A 26,257-nucleotide genomic window follows, 5' to 3' on the forward strand; every position below is an offset into this window, starting at 1 on the left:
TGCCTGCCTCATCTTATTACATACCTGCCTCATATTTTCACAAACCTGCCTCACCATGTCACATACCTGCCTCATCCTGCCACATACTTGCCTTCTCCAGTCCCATACCTGTCACATCCAATCACATACCGGCATTATCTTGTCACATACCTGTTGCATATTGTCACATACCTGCCTCAACTGTTACATACCTGTCAGCAAAGTCATCTCCAAGCTCTTCTTCCGCAGGAGCTACGGTCAGCACATAGAAGTTGGTTCCCTTCTCAGTAACAAGAACTTCTCCAAGGTCTCCTGGCAGAGGGTTGGTTGTCTGCAAAATGTATTACATGTGAGAAACTAAGAACCTTCGCAGTAGTGCAAGGTATAATTATGGCTGTCTTAAACAAAGATTTCCTGAAGAGACTATATACAAATAATTCTTAGTTTGATACTAACTAAAAATTGATCCTACTCTGGATTAATACTTTGTTTTGTTGATTAACACTACTTCAATTACTATGTTTTCATACAGCAATAACTTGGCGATACACTTCCATATGGTGCTGCAATGCCATCACGAAAAGAGCCATGTCGCTGTCATTCTGTCGTAAGTCAGTGGCGCTGTTTGGAGGCAAAGCATCAGTGCGGTGCGCAACATTTGTGCCATGAAAATGGCCCTAGTGACCAACGGAATCACACTTTTGCATAGCTCTTGCTTTCCTGCTGCTTCATATGCAGACATATTGCAAAACACGCTGCCGGTCTTTCACGGCACACTAGCTAATTCCCCTTTTTCAGGCTTCGAGATAATCACGCATGAGAGTAGAGAGATTTAGTATATATTTTCATATAACAGGCACAGTCGCAGCCAGGCCCGTATTCCCTGGAGAGGCTGGCCGGCTGAGCCACCCCAACTTTTTAAGAATTTTCCGCGGCTAAGTACAGTCAAACTCGGATAACTCGCCCTCAGATAAAATGTAACATTTCATCTCGAACGGATTTGTTTGGTCCGTTCCCACGCAACAATAAATTGCTTTAGATAACTCGACCTCAACATCATTAACTCGAACAGTTATTTGCCCAACGGCTATGGAGACGGTTTTTATCGCTGTATAATATCACTTTATTCCAAGCCAAAGAGACAAACATCAACTTTTAGCAGTTCTTAGGCATCATTATTATCATCATCAACGGCAAAATATGCTTGTTAACAACTTTTATAAAGGTTTGCAAAAGGTCAAGTTTTACCAAACATCCGCTTGGCCATGTCCCATCGAAAGCGTGGGCACCTCCGGATGAACTCAAAATAAAATCGGCAAAATTGATCTTTGTTAAAACGCTTAAAAGAAAAAGATGACTATTTTTTTAGCGTTTTAACTGCAGTCAAGTTTTGCTTATTTTAATCTAAAAACGTCCCGGCAGTCACATCACCTAAAACAAAACAAATCTCAAAAAATAGAAAAATGTTGATACTTTCCGATAAAATTTTTTAAAACTTCACATGAGCGGTCCAGCTGAGGCCCTAAATGAGAGAAACCTGTTGGGGGCTTACACCGCCCCCTCCACATCCCCAGGTGTTCATCACTAGTCGCCTAACATTAGCCGCCCCAACTTGCAACCAGTGAATACAGGCCTGGTCGCAGCCAAAGACTACTCTACCTTTTTAGAAAAATTGCTAGCCTTTTATATGGTTGGCCGACAACAACAACAAGTATTACATGAGTTAGTGTAGTCAAAACTCGTGATCGCAATTACATAAGTTATGGTAGGACATTATTTAATACACAAAGAAGATGATAATAAATGACTAGATACAGATAAAAGACTATGTACACACAACTACTGCTGCGGAAGATTACTAAAATAAAGCATAAGTCTTTTCCTAAAATGTAGCCAGCAATGTTTATCTCACTACGGCCACCACAATATTCCTTGACACGAGGCATCGCACAACCATCACTCTACTATAGCACCCTATATAAACATGGTCTGCTTGTCAGCCCGGCGAGATGCTTCGGCACCGGAACACCGAAGTGTGACTACACTATCGCTGTATGGAGAATTAGTAATTGGGTAGACTTGACCAATGCCTCATCTCCATTGATTCGTTATGTCAGTTATAAACTGAACAAGTCTCATGGTCCTTTCTGACCAGAGACTTAAAACTTCAACGTAAGGCTTTCTAATGAAGGTTATTTTCTAGCACCTCACGAGAGAGTTCAAAATAAAAACCAAAGACATTGTTTACTGAGATTAAGATGTTTACTTGCTACTGCAGAGATTTGAAAACTGAGATGGCCATGGGAGAATTTAGAGAGAACAGCGATATGTTTTGTGTCGATAAGAATAAAAACAAACCACATATCAACATGCAAAGGAGCTTGCCAATATTTGCTGTCCAGCAGATAGACCGAAAACATTGTCAGACCAGATAAAATTTACACACAGGCAAACAGTTTAAAGATTTTTCAATAAGTCGACTAGACGATCAGCTAACAATGTGATGTGCTACACCATTTGAGCCGAATACACTATTAACCCTTCAGATTCATCCTTGACCAATGCAAGTTTCATCCTTGACCAATGGTTATTCATCCTTGACCAATGCAATGAAACATGCATAAATTCCTGTTATTAATTACAGTATACATTGGAAAGGCCTATCTGCAAGGAACCGAACATATTTCCATGCTTCAAGGTAGACGTACAACTACCACTAATCATTTAAACTAATGTCATAGGTAAACAGTCTTTTTAACGTCCCATCCTCGAGATATCCTGTATATCTCCTTATCAGCTGAGGATCCAGCAAAAGTGATCAACATTTACTCAGTTGAATCTATTTATATTCATATAAGTTTGCAGAGGAAAAGAGTTGAAAGTTTGTCGCCAAGAAATAATCAAGATAGTCTCCAATCAAACTGACTATACAGCAAAGCTAGATAACAGTTACGTGGGTCTGTTTATCGGCCAACTCAGTGACGAACCAAAACCGATTGACCGCTAAATGAGTATCGGTGAAACCCAAAGGATTTCCGTGATTTTTCCGACGCAAATCTTGCCACATCAACTGTATATTAAAAATTCTTTCTTTAGTGCATGATCAAATATCAACTGATCCACTTGCCTATCTCGGAACTCTTTAGCCCTAAAGAACAATGCTCTACCTTTTATTTTTTCGCGACGTCATTTTATGAGTAAGGGGCCATGAATTATCGCGGTCCGCCATCTTTGTAGACAATTTGTACCATTAAAAACACGGAGCTTCTGCAATTAATTTTGCTAATGACGCCGTTGTTTGCAATTTTGTTCAACGACGTTGTACACTTTTTTTTCACATAATCCTGATATAAACTCGACATAACACCAAAAATGCCATTGAATAACGCAAAGTGAACGAGAATGATGCTTGTTTGTCTACAAATATGGCCGCATTTCCGTACATGAGCGCATGTGCAGACGAATTGATGACGTCACATACAATGAAGGACTGCACCCCAACTTTTCTGACAACTTCTATTCTGCAATTAATTTTGCGAACGACGCCGTTGTACACTTGTTTCCTAGAGAATCCTGATATAAACTCGACATAACACCAAAAATGCCATTGAATAACGCAAAGTGAACGAGAATGATGCTTGTTTGTCTACAAATATGGCCGCATTTCCGTACATGAGCGCATGTGCAGACGAATTGATGACGTCACATACAATGAAGGACTGCACCCCAACTTTTCTGACAACTTCTATTCTGCAATTAATTTTGCGAACGACGCCGTTGTACACTTGTTTCCTAGAGAATCCCGATATAAACTCGACGTAACACAAAAAATACTATTGAATAACGCAAAGTGTAAGAGAATCATGCTTGTTTGTCTACAAATATGGCGGCATTTCTGCGAACGAGTGCATGTGCAGACGAATTGATGACGTCAAATACAATGAAGGACTGCACCCCAACTTTTCTGACAACTTCTATTCTGCAATTAATTTTGCGAACGACGCCGTTGTACACTTGTTTCCTAGAGAATCCCGATATAAACTCGACGTAACACAAAAAATACTATTGAATAACGCAAAGTGTAAGAGAATCATGCTTGTTTGTCTACAAATATGGTGGCATTTCTGCGAACGAGCGCATGTGCAGACGAATTGATGACGTTAAAAACAATGAAAGATTGCACCCCTATTTTGAAGTAAAGTAGTCTTTCCCTAACCTTCGCCAAATTCTCCAGTTCGCTCTCGCTCTCGTATGACATGACAGTTATCCAAAATTAATTAGAGAAGTTACATAATCTGTTTGTTAGATATAGGGGAGACAACAAAAAACTATACATCTCCGTACATCGACATACTCTGGATATGTTGTTAGGAACAGGTATATAAAAAGCAAAAAGATAAACAAACTTCACCAGGGAACAGTACTGACCGAAGTTACCTCAGCGGTGAGTTATCGAAATACTCTCGAGCAGACCAAAGCAATCAACTGCTTTGTTCCAACACAATAGCTTAAACGCGGATGAAGCAAAGGCTGGAATGAAGTAGCGATTACGGTTTCATTGTTAAGTGGCCGATGCAATGCAACACCTCTTCAAGTTATATGCAAATACCGCCAGCCATGGATAGTACCACGCCCACGCGCCTTCACACACTTTTATGAATACGTTAGGGTGGGGTAGTTAAACGTCCGCTAGTATAAAACTAGGGAACTAGTATTTTTTTCACCAAGTTTGAACCCCACATGCCTCTGAAGTGTTTACTCGACAGCCCGAGAGAACTTCTATAAGAAACCTAGTAGGATTTTTGCGGGTTTGATGTAAAGTATCTATGAGGCACAGCAGCAATTTGCGATGCCCTGACATCATGTAGACAGGATTGAACCACTGATCTGGCACTTGGCAGTTCAAAGTGATCTCTATATTACAGCTTCTCCCTAAAACTAGTATAAACCAGTATTAGTATAAGCTAGGATAAACTAGTACATGCTAGTATAAACTAGTACAAACTGGTATAAACTAGTATAAGGTAGAATATAGCATGTAGTACAAACTAGTATAAACTTGTGGACCTGGTGTTCAACAGTGTTTCTTCCTAATAGTCTAATACAAGTATGTACTAAACATGCATTACCAACAGCATCCAGACATGCATCCACTCATGTTATCAATTAAGTATATTTTGAAAAGGTGTATCTGCAGGAAACCGAGCATATTTCCATGCCTTAAAGTAGGCGTACAACTACCACTAATCATTTAAACCAATTTTATAGGTAAACAGTCTTCTTAAGGTCCCATCCTTTAGATATCATGTGTATCTCTTTATCAGCTGAGGAACCGGCAAAAATGATCAACTCTGCGCTTAAAATTTACTTAGTTGAATCTGTTTTTATTCAGATAAGTTTGCCGAGGAAGAGACCTGAAAATTTGCAGAATGTAAGAATATGTTATACCATAATAGCGAGTCAAGTAGATCATATCATGCTAACAAATCACATTGCATGACTCAAATATACAATGTTGTAATGAAGATGCATGCATTGCTTCAAGTTAGCAAAAGGTGTGTAGGGTTCATCGCAGTTTCCTCCAGTAGGACACATTTACTCTAGCGTCAATTACGTTGGATTACAATAGCCTAGGAACAAGCTAGGCACACAAAGAGAAGGGAGCGTGTACAATACGAGCGAGAATGTTCGCACAAAGCAGCTTTAGCTATGTACATAGAGCGGTTGAAATGAACACATCAGTGTACCAAAAGCGCGAGTAAAACAGGTTGGTATATCAGCAGGCGTGTGTCGAGAGAGAACTTGAAAGATAACCACCTCCCATTTAGCTACTGAAAAGGTAAGTGCAATGAATAAGCAGGAGACAGTTAATGATATTGTGCAAGTACCTGTAGTTTGATGTCACTTAACCTAGCCATGCACTTGTCAAACAGGGTGTGGCACTCGCAAGCAAGTGTGGCATTTGAAAGCAAGTGCATTGCGGAGCCACAAATGCTTTTCTGGCAGACAAAAAAGCTTTGTCAATGCCACCAAATGACAAACTACAATTTTGGTTTCTGTATTAAAATTACTGTTTTTTAACTTTTCAGGCGTTGAGAGTGAGGTTAACAAATAGAAGCAGTGATAATTGTAACAGGAAAAATTAGCTCAAAGCAGTAAACCAAGGCAAGTACAAGGCCTGACAAGCCTGCCAGAAAAGAGCTTTACCTGCCACAGTTGTCAGCTACTACAACTTGTCAAACTGACACGAGCCACCGAGTAAAAAGTTTCAACAGATGACACGCGCTATCAGGTGAATTGTGTCTGATGACACTATCCCTAACTAGACCATCCGAAACACACAATGGTGGATATACTAAAGAAGAAACGAGTAGAAAGCTTTGAGATTGTATTGGAACACGACATAGACGAGCAGTACCAGTATGTACCGGGGGAGATGATGAAAGGTGTCTTGGTGGTGACATGCAATGAGGAAATTGTGGTACGTACTTCACCCACACTATGTTTTCATGACACGCATAATGCGCATCATGCAGATTAAAGTTGTGCGCAATTTGCGTTACCGTGCGAATTAAGTATTTCTAAGGACATTCGCATGATACGGATTGACTCCGGCGCCTTGTTGAAAATAGGTAGGGAATTTTATGCTATAAGTTAATAATTAGCGACGCAGTTAGCGATGCACGTGTTGGCGACGCAAGCACGGGAAACTCGATCGAGAAAGGACACCGCAAATATTAAAAATGTTTAAAATTGAATAGCTGTTTTAATGTGCATCATTCACAAGTGATGTTTCCATAATTCGCAGGCATGATGGATTCGATAAAGTGTTGCAAATCACAATACTTGCGGATACTTGCGGATTGGCTCAAACCCTCTTCATGCGCATCATCGAATGACACACTGAGATATTGACCAATTGCTGTACAGCATCACACGTCACGCTAAAAGTTAGCATGATATGCTTAAGTACGGTTTAGGCAGAGCGAACGTAAATGAATATCGATCCATCAAAATACCTTTTATTAGCCCATTGTAATACGCAACAGGAGCGTATGATCTTCATTTCACACACTTAGTTGATGAGCAGCCAGATGAACAGTATGACAAGGTTTCTCACTGCCAGACAAGTGCGTGGGTGCAAATTTACGAGTTTCTAAGACTAACCAGGCCAATGACTAACAAACAATAAAAACGGGCCCAAACTCACAAGGCAGATGCTGAGAGAGTTGAGTTTTGAAAAAAAAATTCGCGTGCCGAAATACGGTCGCAGCTTTCAGCCCAAGACTTGTAGTAGCGGACCTGGTCATAATAGAGACAAGCTATTCGGAGAGCTTAAGTTTTCTCACATCTATTGTGTGATTGTGTAGTGCAGCTCAGACAGGAAAAATTGTTCCTCCGAATTGGCCAAAAAAAGTAAGGCGTGAGTTACAATACTTAAACGAGTTCAAGTCCCGTACGATGCAATATTTTTCCCAATCTCTTTCAATGGCTTTGGACAGACAGACAGATATGGCTCTTATTAAAATAATGATTTTTAATTTCAGACCTAGCTAAAAAAATAAACGATGAAATTACAATTAGTAAATAGTGAATAGGAAGACGTCCAATAGTTTAAAGCGGAAGGAAGTTGTGCTACTTATTTTGTACGCTTGCCAGTATCGTGCACTGTGAGAGACCGTCATGAGTAATCAGTAAGTGAACAATTATACCATGAAGTAGAAAGGCTACCGAATGGTTTAGTGGTAGCATGCTTGCCTTTGAATCTGAGGCCCCGGTTCGAATACCCTGTGAGGTAATCTTTTTTCTTCACACTCTCAGCGTGGCTTTGAACAGACGGACATAGCTCTTATCATAGCAAAAATTAATGCTTTTGATGTGCACTGCAGGTGAGAGAACTGCTGGTGACCTTACAAGGAGAAGGCAACGTTATTTGGGAACAAGGAGCAAAGCGAGGATCTAAAGCTAGTAAATTTCGATCCAAAGAAATCTATTTAGACAACACAGACAACCTCGCACAAAGTTCAAGTGGGTGCATCTTCAAGTGTAGGCAACTCCTTAGGAGAAACCTAGTTGATTTTAATAGTTGTTAATAACTGAAAAAAATACTCAAGGATTAAACACGCTTGTTGATTGTGACTTCAAACTGACAGCGGCCATTTATTTTTTATATACAACTTAGAATATATTTTATGTCAGTATTTACATATTATTTATATTATCAGTCTTATATTTTTATTTCGTATTAAATATTGACTTTCCAAACACAGCAATCTCTATAGGCTTACCACCAGTTTCAACCAAAACTTCAAGTGCATAAAGGTCAATATGTCAGACTACTATGTTATTATTGCATGATCTGGTTCGCTATTCATTTCCAAGTCAGAAACCAAGGAACTAAGGCTAATGTAAAATATCTGGCTAAGATGAAAACTGTTGAAAGATTAAAGTAGTGACATCACAATACTACTAGGTAATCGTTGTCCTATCAGCATTTCAACAAACAATTTTAGCCACATTAATTATTAACAGCATTTTCATACTTTGAATCGGTTCGGAGTTGCTTCCACACAAAATAATAGAAATGGTAAAATCCGAATGCATTCGACACCATTTCGCTTTGTTAAATTTGTACGATGGCATTCGCCGTGAGAGTATTTCGATCTCATAGAAACGCTCACTGCTGATGGATCCAGATTAAAAAGGCTTAGCTTATCTACTCAATGGGGGTAAAAAAAATTCAGCACACTCCTACATGGGTCATTGCTACGAAAACTTTCTGCTGTTACTCAATACTGTTTCCGCTTGACTTTTTGCCTTCGTATTTTTTGTGTTTTTTTGCCATTTTCATGCTCGTATAAGCAACCCATCCAGTTTAGGTAAATGTAAAATAAGTACTTTTTAGCACAACTAGATGTCAAGTCAGTAATTAAAAAGTGACCTTGACCCGCAAGCAAGTCTACTTTAACAAGTCGTGTTTGGGGGGTACACATCACAAATTTTGGAAAGATCTAGAGTGCAACTCCGAATGATTCAAACGGCAGGGTGAGAATTCATTGGCAGCGAGCAACTCCAAAACCGTTCGAAACATGGAAACACTGCGTTAAATGCATATAATTGTAGATGTATTTGTCACAACTTTTAGCGAGTTCATCGGGACTGGAGTTGTCTGCGGGAGTCAATGAATATCCATTCTACTACCAACTAGCAGAGAACCTGCCCAGCTCATTCATCGGGAAGTATGGTAGTGTAACATACCTAATTAAAGCTCAGCTAAGGCCTGACAGAAAGTATGGAGCTGATGCTATGATTACTAATGAACCATTTTTAGTCTTACGACGTTACGATTTGTCGCTGGAGCCTTTAAAACTGAGAGTGAGTTGAACCCTTATACTCATAGCCTCATATGCCAAGTTCCTAGACAGCGATAGCATAGCAACACACCCCCGTATGGTGCTGCAATGCCGTCATGGAAACAGCCGTGTCACTTTCATTGTGTGATTTAGTGGTGCTGTCTGGGAGCGAAACACCCATGCGACCTTAGCACAACTTGGCCTTAGCGGCCAACATCGTTGCACTTGATGCAGTGGTAACAAAAGTTTATGATTAACTAGTGTTATGTGTAAAACGAGTAACGTCATCAGAAATAGCATTTTTTTCAGCAGGCCGTTATTTTTTTGCCTTTAGTCTTTTAAAGATGCAACCTTGACACAAAGTGTCGCACAACCATCTAATACAGCACATTATGGAAACACGATCTGCTTGTCAGTCCCATGTGACGCTTCGGCTCTGGCGCACCTAGGCCTCGTTACACTATCGCTGTGTGGAAACATAGTAATATTAAAATAGTTTTATTTCAGACAAACAATAGCCTGAGTTCCCTAAATAAAGCTTATTTATTCTTTTCTACTAGCAGCAGTCCGCCATTTTTGAACTATTGCTAGAGTCAGCCAATTTAGCATCAGTTAATTTTATTTCTGTTGAAGGTCTATGAAGAAAGTAAAAGCCAGTCAATAGGAAACCCGTGTCTCTGTGGGGGACAAGTAACAGCATTTTTGAAACTCAATCGAACTGGGTTCGTACCAGGAGAAGATCTAAGGCTAAATGCAGACGTAAGAGACTAATTGCTAAGGCTAAGCATTCTTAAGTAATCGTCTTCTGTAAAGTGAAGCGATTTTGTCGTTTTGTTTTTATTTGAAAACAAAATAATAAAATTATTGTAGCGAATAAATCCGTAGCAAATGTTTTACTTATCTACAGGTAGCTAACGGATCTTCCTACGACGTCACATCATTGCAAGCAGCTCTCATTATGACATCCACATTCCACGCGACGAAGTCACAAGTTACTGCTGATCAGGTATGCATACCTATTGGTAATTTGTTATGTGTGCCTTTTCTATTGCTTTTTCATTTCACAATTTTGTTGCATAGAAACAGATGGTGAATATGGAAAATTCAATCAAAAATTAGTTAGACTGAAAAACTAGCCTTTTTACAAAAGCAGAATGCGAGTGTATGTTATTCGAATGTCTAGTCATAATGACAAAACTATAGGAATGAAAAATATGTATCACACTAGAAAAGAACACGGAACCTCCAGTTCTGCAGACAGGCGTACTATCCATTACATTACGCGTCCAACTGGCAATACTATAGAATAATTGTTGCACATACTTATTACACTAGTCCATTTTTAATGCCGATTAGTTAAAAAAGCCCATTTCACGCTACAGCTAGCACGCTTGAAGATCATGATTGTGGGAGAGATCAGAACGCAATCTTTTTTCCTAATGCTGACTTCAGAAGGACGGACATGACTTTTATTATAAGTTACTAGCTTGAGATTCTCAAATTCGTTGAGTAAAAACACTTAGCCAATTAAAAATAAATTTTTTATGCAAAAAGATTTTTGGTACACGCGCAACGCCTGACATTCTTCCAATAGGCTGATAATCTTGACTTTTTCACAGAAGCAGAAAGGAAGCACGATGTAAGTGTAAAACAGTAACCAGGTAAAGCATAACATGTGTAAAAAATTTCAGACAATAGGAAAGCACGTGGATTCGTATGTGATAGAGCGAGGAGAGGGCAGACGGTGGAATGATGTGAGATTGACTATACCTCCCTACATACCAGAATCGTCACTAGAAGGATGTGACATCATTGACCTACGATATACTCTAGTCTTTCAGGTTGAGCTCGACTATAATCCTAAACAGTGAGTCCATTCACTTCATATTCAGTTGTCCCTGCGGGATATTTTGTCAGCTAAGAAATTAATAGGAGTATGTCTTTCTTGACAGCCATTAACAAGTTTGTTCACCATCTCTATAGTAGAGCTATTAGCTGAAAACTTGTGTTGAATTTTTAATCCAGCATTGAAGTTCACAAGCTTTGATTCTTAATCGGTCATTACATTTTCTCATGCTGCCTCTGCCCTCTTCTAGAAAGTTACATAATTCTAAAATTATGAAACTTTAGAATCGGTCATCAGTACAGTAATTATAAGGAAAGTCAGCACCAGCTGAGCAGGCTATATTTAGTCCCATCAAACGTCAAGTGTTGGAAAAACGTTTTCCCTAGAGCTACACTTGGAAAATCCAAAAGCTGGAATGTAGTCATGACATCCTCTAGTAGGTGTCTAATAGGTCATTTATTCATATCACAGCAAGGACAACCTCCGACTGGTTATACCCATTACGATTGGCACACACGGAATCAGGTTAGATGATGATCCAGCAGAAGACCCCACACACCGACCTCTCTACCAGAGAGTAAACCCATCAGCCGAGCTCCCCATCACCCTAAATATAGACGACGACGATGGCGATGAGATGGGAGAAATCGACCATTCTCTGTTTGAAAATGCTCCTAGCTCACAACCAAGTAAGTCGGATTATAAAACAGTAGAGGAGTTATCTTCACGAAAACTTACTGTCTCGAAGAATTGTCAGGTGCTGGCAGACAGGGTCTGTTACATATCCTTGAAGTCACAAACAATTGAAAAGCAGGGATATGGCCACCTAAAGCTATTTGAAAAATTGCAAACAATTACTGTTTCCATGATACGGAAGATTTGAGAATTTGGAGTTGTGTGCACATTGAGTTATCCTGTAGTTAGCATTTTGATAATCATTCACATGCTGTGGATTAATGCAGGCTCTTTGTTGAAAAAGATAAGGATATCTATAGCAGAGGTCATAGCAGCGCACTCCTGTCTCGCTTAGCAACACACTTTCGTAATAGGAGCGACTGAAGTCTGAAAAATGTTTGAAATGGAATAGCTTGCACATCATTCGCAAATGCCGTTTCTAGCTTTTGCAAGCATGAAACATGTAGTAAAAATTTGTGAAAAACAAAACTCGCTTTTCTTCTGGGTTTTGGCGGTTACATCTTGCCGATGAACCGTCAAGAAAACATAGTGACTGTTAGTCATTCTTAATCATTTGTTTTTCATAGCCACTGTATCGTTACCAGGATACCAGCCACAGTTCACGAAAAGGTCAAGTGAAGCTGGCAATATGGAAAGCACCTCGAAACCTGACAAGAAGCATGCAGCGCCAGTCGTGAATATTCTCTATGGGGATCTTGTCTCGTCAGATGAGCTACCAGACAACAGGCCTGAAGGGACGGTAAGTGTGTCTTGTGAAGAGGTCAAATTAAACTCAGAGATCATTGAGTCAAAAAATCAGCTTACCAGCTGTTATATTTCAAGTTGTGATTGTGCACTACTACATAATTGTATACTTGACTCAAACTGCAGAAATATATGTTAACAATAATATATATTATATATATATATATAATACATATATTACTCCCAGATAACAACAAATCCAATGGCACCGACTAAAAACAAAAGACAAGCACCAGGAATACCAGACAATTTAACTCTTACTCGACAAGATTCCATCCAAGCGGAGGAAGACAATTCTCAACAAGCGGAAGAAGATAATTCCAAAGATGAAATAACACAGACAAGGCTATGAGAAAATCCTGAGATTCATGTTTTAAATGGATCGTCTAATCAATCAGCTCAATGTTTTAGTATATATCCATAGAGTTATCCACATTTATCTATTTAAATAGATACTCTACACATTATAAAATATACTTCGACAGTTTGTATCCTTCAAACCTCTTTCATAAACAGGACAATGGGTTAAAGAACAACTTACACAAAATTTTAGTGGAATTTATCAAAAAAGTATTTGTATTTTTCTATCATTTGCGATTGTTTATGATGCTGGAGGTGATCTGACTGCCGGGATGCTTCAAGGTCAAAATCCACAAAACTTCACTGTGGTTTATTGCTATAGTTGATATCGGCTCCTGCGTTACAGTTGCAGCGTTCCACGTCCCTATTCTGTCGGTATTTTCACAACTATAAACATCATAATGGCACTTTGCTTGAATTTGAGGGTTTTAATAGTAGATTTAACATGTAGCTGAATATGAAAGAGATTTCTAAATGTCTCTAAACTGTATTTTTACAGTCTTGGCCATACAGACCGGCAAAATGCGTCATCTGCGCAGCCAACATATTGGCAATACATCAACGACAAGTGGGGATGTGTCGACAACGAGTTGTCAATAGATCCCCAATTGTGTGTGTCAACATATCCCTGCAGTGTGTCATGACACAACACGCTAGAAATAAAACTGATGTATCTTAGACTAGCGTGATCGCGATTCAGTACGATTAATTCCCAACACATGTTAGTTGTGTCCAAGATTTACTCGAATAATGACGATGACAGCAGAGCTTTACACAAATGACTGGACAAATATATATGTATATGTCTATGGTATATAGAAAAGAATGTTCTCACTTTTAACGTTTTTACGAAGGCTACTACTACATTTGAATTTTTATGAAACATTTCCAATAATTTCTTCGGTAATTCGGTTAAAATTCTCTTTTGCAGTTAATTTATGTGAATTTATGTGTAAATTTATGTTAATTTAAGAGCTCTAAAGTATTTTTGCTAAGGTGTTTTCCCCACTAACAGTTTACCATTTCTTTCTGTGAGCAAAACATAGCACTACAAATAGCTGCACGATTGCTATCACAAATTGATCGATTATTTATGCAACAATAAAAATATCCTGACAATAGTAACGACGAGGATGTGTGAGATAAGTGACGATAGTAATTTTTCAGTAGCGATACCGAAAAATTCAGCAAGGACATCATCGTCTTCACAAAAGTGAGGCTAATTCTCATGGGCCAATATATCAAAGTGGTGTGTCGTTTCAGACTGGTTCACAATATATCGCCATTTGTCAGCGTTTTTCTTTCGGCGTTCATTGTCGATTATGTGAATTGGGAACCGATGGCATCGAGGAAGCAACGCGGACACGTCGGTAAAGTTGGCAGCTGTCAAACTTTCCTGATATTTCGCCGATCATTGATGGCCACCTTTCAAATGTGAACCATTTCAGCGATAGTATTAGTCACAAATAGCGTGATTTATTCATATCCGTTCATGATAGTCGCTGCGGGACTAGTATTTAATTCCAGCACGCAACAACAAAGAGGCTTCTTCCCAAAAATTAAAAAGAAAAATGAGAGCACTACGTCACTGATGCAAACGCGGATGGGTTTGTGATAGTTTGAACATCGTTATCATCGACCATCACTGAAGTATTGTGGCATCAACAACGAAATACGGCGATATAGTGTCAACCAGCTTTAAATTGCGGCGGTGTGTGTAGCCACAGCAAATACCTCCGTGCTTCAGTGTGCATTTCATTTGTGCAAGTGGATACAGGCCTCAGCAAAGTCTCACTGAGTGGTGCTAGGGAAGAAATGAGTGGCTATTTCTGGTAAAGATCCTTAGGTTGAGGTTGGCATGCTTATAAGAATGAGTTTATCCCACAGTTGATAACGACTTAGCTAATATAAAACTTGTTTAAAAGTTGACTCAAATCAGAAAACGGGACTAATTGCAATAAGAAGGACCATTTTCAGGAGAATGTCTAGAATAGGATATGAGAGGTAAGTACATGTAAATAGGAAAGTAAATACGAGTGGTAGAAAAATCACAGCAGTGAGTGGGAAATAAGGGAAAGTCTCACCAGGTTGTCCAAAAAGTATCTACTCCTTCCATCATCAAATCTTTCCTGGTGTGATGGCACAGATGAGTGAGCTCTCTTTGGAGAACTAACAAAAGGAAAGATCAGTCAGTTATAATACAGAGACACATACGATCTTCTACTATTACTAACCTATCACAAATGTCAAGAGGTCAAGTAAGTGATGTCAACAGTTTTTATAAGCCTAAGGAGTTCTAAAATATGGGCGCCTTGGTGTAATGTTAATACAAGCTCCCCCATACACTATATTATATAAATAACCTTGACTTGCATTCCACAGCTTTACAGCATTTCTGACTGGTCTGAAATTTGATATAGATATACATAATATCAGAATATATTACCATGTTAGGCCTAAGATGGCACCATTAACTACATAACATCAAATACTTAACTACATAGCATCAAGTACTTAGCTACATAACATCAAATACTTAACTACATAACATCAAATACTTAACTACATAACATCAAATACTTAACTACATAACATCAAATACTTAACTACATAACATCAAGTACTTAGCTACATAACATCAAATACTTAACTACATAACATCAAATACTTAACTACATAACATCAAGTACTTAGCTACATAACATCAAATACTTAACTACATAACATCAAATACTTAACTACATAACATCAAATACTTAACTACATAACATCAAATACTTAACTACATAACATCAAATACTTAACTGCGTAACATCAAATACTTAACTATATAACATCAAATACTTAACTACATAACATCAAATACTTAACTACGTAACATCAAATATTTAAGAGACATACACGACTCAGTGGCTATGAATTTCCTAAGTCAACTTACCCTGGTATTTCCCGTGCAGCTTCTGTACTTACAGAGATACCTGAAGCTATGGAGACTTTTTCACTCTTCCCTTCAGATCTCTAACAATCAAAAGTCAAGGTCAAATGGCTGTCGATAAAATATAGTTATGATTATATTTATGATTATGTCATTGTATTTCCTTCAGCACCAAATAGCATTCTCATAACTACAAAAGGCTCGGATGTAATAATTTTCTTCTAAAAAATCACCATATTTCCTGACATGGAATGCGGGTGCAGCCAAAACTAAAATGTGTTGGCTAATCATCGCTGCTGTATTTGATTGGTCAAGTCTACTCTTATAAGTTTTACAATCGCCTGCAATAAAAGGTTTGATAGCAAGCGTCCCCTACTCTGCATCTGAATCTCAAACTATTTTAAAGAAAGTTAAGGAATTGCGTTCTCAAGTTGTTTATGAAGACAATGACCGCTTAGCCGTAGGTATGCTGTTTTAACAACTAGCTTTTCCATTAATTGTTGTAGATCCGTACTCAAACTATTATCTCCCCTGCAGGAAATGACCTCAGACTGCAGGTGAATCATTTCATCTCCATAGCCAGACTAACTATATGAAAACTAGAGCTGGTTTAAATTTTAGTATATAACCAGCTAATACTCACCTCCCCGGATTTGCTAATAGATTATTACTAGTTACTTGAAAAGTTATTAGGTATGGTGAAAGGCTAGTTATAATCTACTTACTAACCAGTAACATTTAAAAATGGGATGAGTGGGTATGAGAAAAAATCATGAATTTTTATGAGTTCTACCGGAGCTAATGGCACCCGTCGGTAAAAGCCATAAGTATTTTTGTCATTCAATTCACGGATTCTTGATTTCTACAGCGATGCAAAGCTAGCCCGCAGTTCCTGTCACCGAAAGTGACTTTTAGGGAATTCAAACCACGACCCCCCGTTCACAGATCCAGCACTCAGACTACAGGACCATGTAACGGTTGCTATCTCTGATTTTCGTTTGTAAGCTATGATAACTAGGGCTGGATAAAGCAAGGCTCTCTCAGAGGGGAAATGGCTACCTACTAAATGAATTAGAAAAAATATGGGTGGGGGGCCGTTAAAGGAATGCACCTTGTGAGCTCTTGATAAGTACATGGATGTAAACATTAAACAATCCATTAACATACTCTATTGCAGCCTGGTTACATCTATTGCTAGCAAGGTTGTTGTTTTACAAAAAAAGTTAGAAAAATTCCAGTTTTTGCAAAAAAAAAACTTGTTGATTTCGTAATAAAATCAAGTGAGTGAACGAATCAACTAGGTGAATGATGGACAGGAAATGAAGAGAGAAATGCACAGAGAGAGGAGTACCCACAATGGTGGACCTGTGCCTCTTGCGAGGAGAAGTTGGTGAAACTGGAGGATATGTTGGTCTCATCCTGTTATAAAATTCTAGCCTTCTTTTCATTAGCTGGTGAGGGAGTCCTTTTAGCTGAAGAGAAGAGATGTTGTATTATTTGATGGAAATGCAGCCAAGAGAGAGGAGAATACAATAGCTGTAGAACCAAGTAAAGTTAGTGAGTGCCACTTAACGGAAGGCGCTAAATGTGTTGGTACCCAGGCTGATGTTTTACATAAGATAGTATCAGTATTAAGCACAGATGAAAGAATTTGTTTAAATTGTGTTTTGTTCACTGCAAACAACCATTGAATGGATTTGGAGTTGCCTGCTGCCGACGGATTTTCCCGCTACCATTTCAGCAATTTGGGGTTGCGCTATATAGATCCAAGATTTTCAATGCATCCCTCAAAACAAAACTTGTTAAACTCGACTAACTTTCGGGTCCATCATTTTTCAATTCGTGTGTCAACTTGCTACACCAACTAAACCACAATCACAACAGTGACATTTATTTACCTCCACTGGGGAGAGTTTAGCCGAATATTATCCACTCAGATCTACCAGCAGTGTGCGTTTTTAAGACCCCAAAAAACTCTCTACGCAAAGTCAGTCGCAGGAATTTTTGCGAAGCGAAATGATGTCGAAAGCGTTCAGAATTTGTTTTACCGCTTCTATAATTCTGAGTGAAAGCAACTCCAAATCCATCCGGAGCATGGAAACACGGTGATGAGCCGCGTCTGCATTTTGAAATGCAGTCAGAAATGATAGTATGCCATTAAACTAGTTTTTCCATGTTTAGCCAGAGAAAAAACAATCATTAAATATTACTTCCTTGACAATTATGTATGCAATTGCCGTAGGAAATATCGAACAACAGAGCATTTATATACAACATGAAATATTCGCATGATTTCCCTGTGCCACCTCTCTGAGCACTAAAGCACGACCGTCTGTATCACCCCTTGATAAAAAATAATAGACTGAGTAATCAGGTTACAAAGGCTATAAATAGATTTGTCATAAAGCTAAAGATTTGAATGAAAACAAGCTAATAAAGCGAGCAGCGGTTAGATGGGAGATGATAAACAGTGAGCAAGAAGGCTGGTAAAGAACAGAGTTAACAATGGCTAGAGAGGAGCAGATGAACCATAGAGCAAACAATGAATAGAGCGAGCCACCCAAACAAGAGGGAAGTAAGCGAAATAGTACATGAAGTAAAGAATGAATTCGTATCTCCCAACTACGCCTCTCTTCTTCACTCAAAGGCTGAAGCACTTCCTGTAGTTGACTTTCTACCTGAGGAAGGGAGAGGGTGAGTAATAACCAACCATGTACTAAAGTATCTCTTCTAAGGCTAACTTCATCAAAGGTGTTGGCCGTCGTGTAGAACAAACGGTTAATGTACGATCTATTTCAAGGTGTTTCACAAACCAAGATCTGTTGAGAAACACTTTTATTCTAGCTAGTTATTTGATACTTCATTCATTGCTAAAAGTTATTAGATTTCTGGTTTTCAGTGAATTGAAGAATGTTGGTGAGCATCAAGTTTTTATTTCATAAAAATGCTGCAACTCGCAGATGCAATGGTCAAAGCAGTGACAAGATATGCAATTATAAGCAGAACAGACAAGAGATGTGAGTGCATCTTTAATAATAAATGTAAAAAATTAAAAACATTTGAAAAAATACGTTTAATTTAAATTGACTGTTTTGGATTTAGAACAAACTTAACAAATATTCTGCATTAATTTGTGCAATAGTAAAGAAGATTTGAACTTTAAGATTAAAAATAAACTTTTTAATTTGTAAACTTCTTCTATGACTTTATCTATGATTTTATCTACCCTATGACTTCTTCTAGGACTTTATCTATGATTTTATCTATGACTTCTTCTAGGACTTTATCTATGATTTTATCTATGACTTCTTCTAGGACTTCATCTATGATTTTATCTATGACTTTGTCTATGACTTTATCTATAGCTTTATTTATTACTTTATCTGTGACCTCATCTATGGCTTCATGAGGCAGGTACAAAACACTAGAGAATCTGCGACCTGCTCACCAAATTCTACATGATTATTATGCTTATTAAAATTTGAATGCCACTGTATATTTCAGCCCTTTATCCTGTAGTGGTATTTTATTAAAGGTGACATTCAAATAGAGGGTGGCGCTGTATTCTTCAACACTTCTCCTATAGTGGCATTCTATTACAGGTGATGTCTAAATAAAGGTGATGTCTAAATAAAGGTGATGTCTAAATAAAGGTGATGTCTAAATAAAGGTGATGTCTAAATAAAGGTGATGTCTAAATAAAGGTGATGTCTAAATAAAGGTGATGTCTAAATAAAGGTGATGTCTAAATAAAGGTGATGTCTAAATAAAGGTGATGTCTAAATAAAGGTGATGTCTAAATAAAGGTGATGTCTAAATAAAGGTGATGTCTAAATAAAGGTGATGTCTAAATAAAGGTGATGTCTAAATAAAGGTGATGTCTAAATAAAAAAGGCATTTAAGTGAAGGTGGCATTCAAATGAAAGTTTTACGTTGTATATATAATACATATAGTTTAATGTATAATAAAAAAAGCGCTTAGCTGTTAGTTAATACTACAAATTTGTTTCAATTAGATATAGGTCGGTTCTTATCAGGTGATAACGTCAGGAAGCTGTACGTACCTATCTATATTTATATACTCGGTGAATGCCGGGCGCTGCACGAGTAATAAAAAGGTTTGTGCACAGAAAATATATTTTTGATCAACATTTACCATTCTAAATTTTAAACAAATTTGTTGGTTTATTTTTATGTGTGCTATAAGTTTAATTAGGTTTATGCTATATATACATATATTTATGTATATTTCGTATTTCTCTTCCAGTAGTTCAAGCGTGCTAGCTAAAACAAACGTATTTCAACCAATTATCATGGAAGATTGGTGTAATAAAAAAGAGGAAATGGTGGAAAAAAGGTGTAGAAATGAAGAATATAACGGTGTTATAAATATGCCTGCAATTATTCCACGGTGTGGAAAGGTGGCTGTGTGGTGTAGTGGTTAGCACACCTGTCTGCGAAACTGGTGTTTTAGAGTTCAATTACAGTGTGATACAATTTTTTCATGTGTTTTCTATCGCTATAACTGTATATACATGTACATTAAAATATTCGAACAATTTTGATGGAAATTTTGACAAAAAATCGACTTTGTATGACTGCTAGAAGAACATGCTTACAGTTCGAAAAAAGCTGATCTAAAAGTTGTGAAACTTTAAATATGCATGAACATGTTTATAACAAGCATACAAAATCACTTGATGTTTTAAAAATAACTTGTCAGACTCATATTTTATGGACAGGCCTATGTCTAAAATGCTCGCAAAGGAAAACATGCAGTTACCGACTGGTAAATTTTGCCGTGCCCTTTTTGGGGAGTTCTCTTTAAACTGTTTTTGGTTCTACGTCAAGGCCTAGCCTGAGGCATACCAACCTCCTTATCTGGTGATGTCGGTCGCTCCCTGTCAACAGCAAAGTAGGTTCGAACAACCAGATCAAAGTCCCCTAGTTCCTCTTTCACCATCAAAGGGTACGTCTGCACAACTTCCAGCTGGTCGCGATGAAATCTAGAGTACATCTCCTTGATAACTTCTAAGCTTTCCTTCACCTAGACATGACCAATCAAAGTAATTTGTGGTAATGAAGGGCATTGAGATTCATAAATACATAGAAAATAATGTTAGTACTGTTATGTTAGTCATACAACCCTATATAAACTATAAGCTGACCGTAGTTGGTGTTTATTACAGTCAATTAGTGGTTGCAGAATGACTGTATATGGCAATCATACAGCTTAGAGAGGAAGTGTCAGGCAAGCATTACCTGGCCAGCTGTCATATATCAGCCATACCTTTTTGAGGTTTTTGGCAAGGTTGGGCTCATTGGCATCTTGTCGCATCTTGTCCATAACAATATCAAGTTGAGACTCCTTCTGCTGATTCTCAAGGTCGTGATCTCTCCGAGAGATGAGCAGCCGCTCTTGCAGCGCCCTCTCTGTCTGCGCTAGACCAATCTATAAATAGAAACAAGTATGTCTATAAATAGAAGCGAGTATGTCTATAAATAGATATGAGTCTGCCTATAAATGGAAGCGAGTATGCCTATAAATAGATGCGAGTATGTTTATCGCTAAAAGCGAATGTTTATAAATAGAAGCGAGTATGTCTATAAATAGATATGAGTCTGCCTATAAATGGAAGCGAGTATGTCTATAAATAGATGCGAGTATGTCTATAAATAGATGCGAGTATGTCTATAAATAGATGCGAGTATGTCTATAAATGGATGCGAGTATGCCTATAAATAGAAGGGAGTATGTCTATAAATAGATATGAGTATGCCTATAAATAGAAATGAGTATGTCTATAAATAGATGCGAGTATGTTTATCGATAAAAGCGAATGTTTATAAATAGAAGCGAGTATGTCTATAAATAGATATGAGTCTGCCTATAAATGGAAGCGAGTATGTCTATAAATAGATGCGAGTATGTCTATAAATAGATGCGAGTATGTCTATAAATAGATGCGAGTATGTCTATAAATAGATGCGAGTATGTCTATAAATAGAGGTCAATCAACTCCAATATTCCGTATTAGTAACTAATATCATAAATTAACGCAAAGGAACAAAATAGAAAATATGCATAAAAAGAGATAAAAGAACAAAAATATTAGCATCCCTTTTTGATTGCATCATCTACACTTTTGCCGTACATACAGTGTTTTCTGTTCATGCCTACATGTTTTGTGACCTAAATTGTGCACAGAAAGCGCACAGAATTGAATCTGCTGAAATTGGTCAGAAGCGCAGGTGGACATAAATCCAACAGGTCGTAACTCAAATAGTTATTGTATATAATAATGTCAGCACATGTACGTATATATGTCAGCGTATGTACAGTATATATGTCAGCATATGTATATATGTCAGCATATGTATCTATGTCAGCATATGTATATATGTCAGCATATGTATATATGTCAGCATATATATATATCAGCATATGTATTTATGTCAGAGTATGTATACATGTCAGCATATGTATATATGTCAGCATATGTATATATGTCAGCAGATGTATATTATCAGTGTATGTATATATGTCAGCGTATGTATATATGTCAGTGTATGTATATATGTCAGCGTATGTATATATATATGGATCAGTTGATGAACTAACAAGATTAAACTCTCTCCACTTTTCATGTCCTTGTATTTACCTCATCATCGGCTAAGTACCTTCTCTGAGCTAATCATGTCAGCCCTTTTGAAAATTGGTGAACTCTTCAACATTCTACAAACACTTGGACTAAGAGCTATTCTTTTGGTACACTACGTACGTATGCACCTACCTCATGGATGTCCCACATATGGGCTGAACCCTGGCAATACTTGAATAAATGACCCAACTGCTCTGCTATCAGACTTCCCTGTTTTTCTATTTCTTTCTAAAACAAGATATATGTACGTCAGAAAGGGAACATATAGAAAGCCTGGGATCCATACAACAGAAAGCTTATGCTCACATCCATTTTTTCCATGTTAGACTCATATTTCTTCTGTTGTTCACCAATCATCGGTATGAGAGTCTCATTGACAAGTTGGTCAGCTTCAGCTGGCTCGGTTGCACCACTTCGTATCAGCTCCATCTACTCATAAAAGGTCAAGGTCAAGTATATAAATTGTCTTGTATGTAGTTACAAAATGGTAAAGATATTTAGGTTCTTACATAGCAAACAAACTGTCAAGCATCTTCAATTGCTTGGACATTTCATGTTTCATCTAATCGATAATAATTTTCAGTGTTTGTCTTTTTGTCTTTTGTTAAACCCTGTCTCGGTTATAGCCATTAAAAACTAGCAATGAATAGCAATGAAAAATCCGCACGGCGCTGGATTTGATCTCCGGGCCTCTAGATCTACCAGCGATAAATTTGACCATTAGGCTACACGGAATACTATGGTTTCATTAGGCAAAAAGTCATTACATTGGTTAAGATGCTCAAGCTTAATGCGCTTGCTTGGTGTTGATAACTAGCACCGTTAACTGTTACGCGTAATGATTGTCAAGTGGCCCAAAATTGTTTTAGCAAAAGCTTTATTAAAGATGCAGCTTTCCAGGTAAGTTACTCAAGTTAATTAGGTAATTATTCTATTACCCGTGCAACACCCCCGGGCATTCAGGTTATCTAATCTAAGATAATTGTTTTCTTTTCATACTAAAATTGCATTTTTTTTCAAGCGCCAAAGGCTTTTAAAAATTCTGAGGCCAGGAGAATACGTCCAACTAGTGGGTTTTTCGCAGAGGAGTGGAGTGAGTCACCAACCATGCCGGCAACGTAACCGATGTATTTTAGGCAATATTTCCACTCTACTGAGTACAGTTTTCTTGCAATCCATGTTCCATAGTATTTAAACACTTTAAACTTGACAGTAAAGAATAGCATTGAACCGACCACCGGGTTAGCCTTTAGCCTGCATGCAAACTGGGGAAGTGTAGCTTTCTTCATATCTAGTTAAAGGTATTTGGTTTTAGGCAGGTCACTAATGTCACGATCATCTCCAATCGCTTGGATTGAACATTTCATGAGTTTACTTGGGAGGGTAGTGATGGGATTTCCTGTTGCCCACCTCCTCTTAGCACAAGAGCAATTTTAGACTAGATTCTCATGCTAATATCTCATGGTGAAGATTAAACAACTGATCTGCCACTTTTGATAATACTCTGACAGCCTCTCCTTAAACTATTTAATAACTCCAACAAAAAAGGAGTAAATGGGTACCATTTCTTAAACCATGCTTTGAATAAGTTATTACAAGTTTTTGGAAAGTCGAATAGATTAAAAAGTGTTTTTTTTATGGAAATTTTTGCTCCAACACGAGTTTGCTTAAATTTACAAAACAGATTTACAAAAAAATAACGTCGTTTTATATGTTCTAGGTTTAAATGCAGAGAGGAAACAACGCATCTTTGTTCTCATATGTATCTTGTAATCCTGTATCTGTATCGAATAGAAATATACAATAGATATACATTGGATGAGAGACCAGATAAAATTACATTCAATCATTTATACAATCTTAGTTAAACTTGGGTTTCAATTCTTCTGACTACCGACACCCTTCCCATCTATCCTCCAGACAACCTGCAGTAAGGCATGAACCACTGACCTACTTCTTGGTAGTCCATTTTAACGACCACTGCACAACAGTTGCTCCTTACTAGAGCTTCACGACTTCCAAAAACCCCAAACGATTCGAGACAGCTAATTTGCAATTTCGAACCGTGATATATCGCAAATCGTTTTTTATAGACGATTCGCGATATATCGCCTATTATTATGCAAAAAAGCTTGTAAGCTTTTGTTAATATTTATTTGTATATTTTAACTTTAAAAAAACTGTTTTGTGTTCGTGATAATTAGAAACAGTTATTTTATGAATGCCTGTGTGTAAAACCAGGAAGTAAGCGTATAATAACAATAGAACACCCGTGCGTTTTAAGTTTAGCATCGCTCATTCTGAAAATCGCCAGGTATGGGATAAGTCGCGATTACATGATTATATTGTTTATATATTATATTGTATTATATTATTATATTATATATATTTATTATATTATTTATATGAATGATATCTCTTTAAATCTTCAAATCATCTACATTCAAAATCGCCACCAAATAAATCACATATCGCGGAGTTCTTCTCTTTACACATGAAAAAGGAGAGCGTAGGTGTACCCACCCTCAATTCATTAGCTCTCTGAGCGCACGTTTGACAGAGTTTCTCATAGTCAGTGTAAACCTGATCCATGTAACTCTGGTTGACTTCTTCCAGAAGCTTTGCTAGCTCCTCCATCTGGTCGTTCCACGTGTAGACTGACTTTTTCGTGGCCGTTGGAGGGCAGAACTTCCTGCAGAAGCAATAAAATGTGATCTACATACAATATTTTAGATAATTTGACATTGAAGAAAACTTGGCCAATCATAGGAGAAACTGGAAATCAATGAAATTCAAAAGTTGAATACAATGGCTTTCAGTGTCCAACACTGCCAAATATTTCCTAGTAACCTCGGCCTACGACCTTGACACTTACCCGATCGTCTCAAGAAGCTCCATACGCTTTTGGTGAACCCTTTTCTGGTCATCCACCATGTTGCGCATAGTTGCCTTGACGCTGGAAGGGTCAGTAATGGACGGGTCCCTCATGAAAGCCTCAAATGACTTGAGGGCCTCCGCTATCTGCAGACAAATATCAGATTTGTATTACCAGATCAAAAATATTTTGCCTCATACATCTGTGAAAGGCGAGAGACTAGCCTTGACTATGTTTATAGTACTGAACCAAAACAAAGTGAAACACTTTACAAAATACACAAAGCTTAGCAACTGGGAGGAACTAAACAACTCACAGAAATAAATTACAGTCATACATTGGCATGTATGAGCGTTCCTCAACATATGAGAAACTTGAGGTACGAGGAATTCCAAGCAAATTTTTGCCTTGCGATACAAGAAAAACTAGAGATACGCAAATATGAGACAGTTCTTGATGCAGTCGCTAGGTGGCCAAGTATGCAAGAGGTTACATATGAGAACAGTATTGTTTGGTATTTCTCCTCAAATCAGTTTGAAAAAGTTTTAAAAAGACTAGCTAAAAATGAAGGCGAAAGTGAGTCTCAAAAAGAGGCACAAAGAGCCAATTGGCAAAAGCAAAAAATGGAATTAAAATTACATTTAATGCAAGATTTAAACTCATTTTAAGTTTGAGCAAGTTAATTACTTCAAGTGAAATTTAAAATTTATGTTATGCACTGTTAAAAAAGTGTAGCGTACCAAACGCATTACCGTCAAGTCTCTCTCACACTGCCATTAGCCACTGTTTGTCTCTCGAACTGCATAC

The 26,257-nt window shown here is 37.7% G+C and overlaps 2 protein-coding genes across 3 annotated transcripts in view; one reads left to right on the plus strand and one right to left on the minus strand.

Moving 5' to 3' along the window:
* The window catches only part of LOC137399024 (coiled-coil domain-containing protein 180-like), a 61,151-nt gene that overhangs the window by 27,063 nt on the left and 7,831 nt on the right, over positions 1–26,257 (minus strand). Inside the window, exons 9-17 of the mRNA XM_068085169.1 lie at positions 25,451–25,596; positions 25,099–25,267; positions 22,882–23,004; positions 22,708–22,803; positions 21,204–21,365; positions 20,787–20,960; positions 15,917–15,996; positions 15,063–15,147; positions 192–310 (exon numbers count right to left, since the gene is read on the minus strand). Coding sequence (XP_067941270.1) covers positions 192–310; positions 15,063–15,147; positions 15,917–15,996; positions 20,787–20,960; positions 21,204–21,365; positions 22,708–22,803; positions 22,882–23,004; positions 25,099–25,267; positions 25,451–25,596 — 1,154 coding nt within the window. The remainder of the gene's footprint in view (positions 1–191; positions 311–15,062; positions 15,148–15,916; positions 15,997–20,786; positions 20,961–21,203; positions 21,366–22,707; positions 22,804–22,881; positions 23,005–25,098; positions 25,268–25,450; positions 25,597–26,257) is intronic.
* LOC137399025 (arrestin domain-containing protein 4-like) lies at positions 5,725–13,067 on the plus strand. 2 transcript variants are annotated; one of them, XM_068085171.1, is made up of 10 exons: positions 5,725–5,818; positions 6,069–6,460; positions 7,869–8,007; positions 9,125–9,354; positions 9,966–10,091; positions 10,240–10,338; positions 11,024–11,199; positions 11,650–11,895; positions 12,511–12,613; positions 12,806–13,067. In XM_068085171.1, exons 2-10 carry the CDS (start codon positions 6,323–6,325, stop codon positions 12,968–12,970), a joined length of 1,422 nt encoding a protein of 473 aa, XP_067941272.1. In that variant the 5' UTR covers positions 5,725–5,818; positions 6,069–6,322; the 3' UTR covers positions 12,971–13,067. The 2 variants fall into 2 exon arrangements, with proteins under 2 accessions (XP_067941272.1, XP_067941271.1); XM_068085170.1 differs by having other exon boundaries at positions 11,650–11,867; positions 12,459–12,613.

The sequence above is a fragment of the Watersipora subatra genome, chromosome 6, assembly GCF_963576615.1.
Source record: "Watersipora subatra chromosome 6, tzWatSuba1.1, whole genome shotgun sequence".
Lineage (NCBI taxonomy): Eukaryota > Metazoa > Bryozoa > Gymnolaemata > Cheilostomatida > Watersiporidae > Watersipora > Watersipora subatra.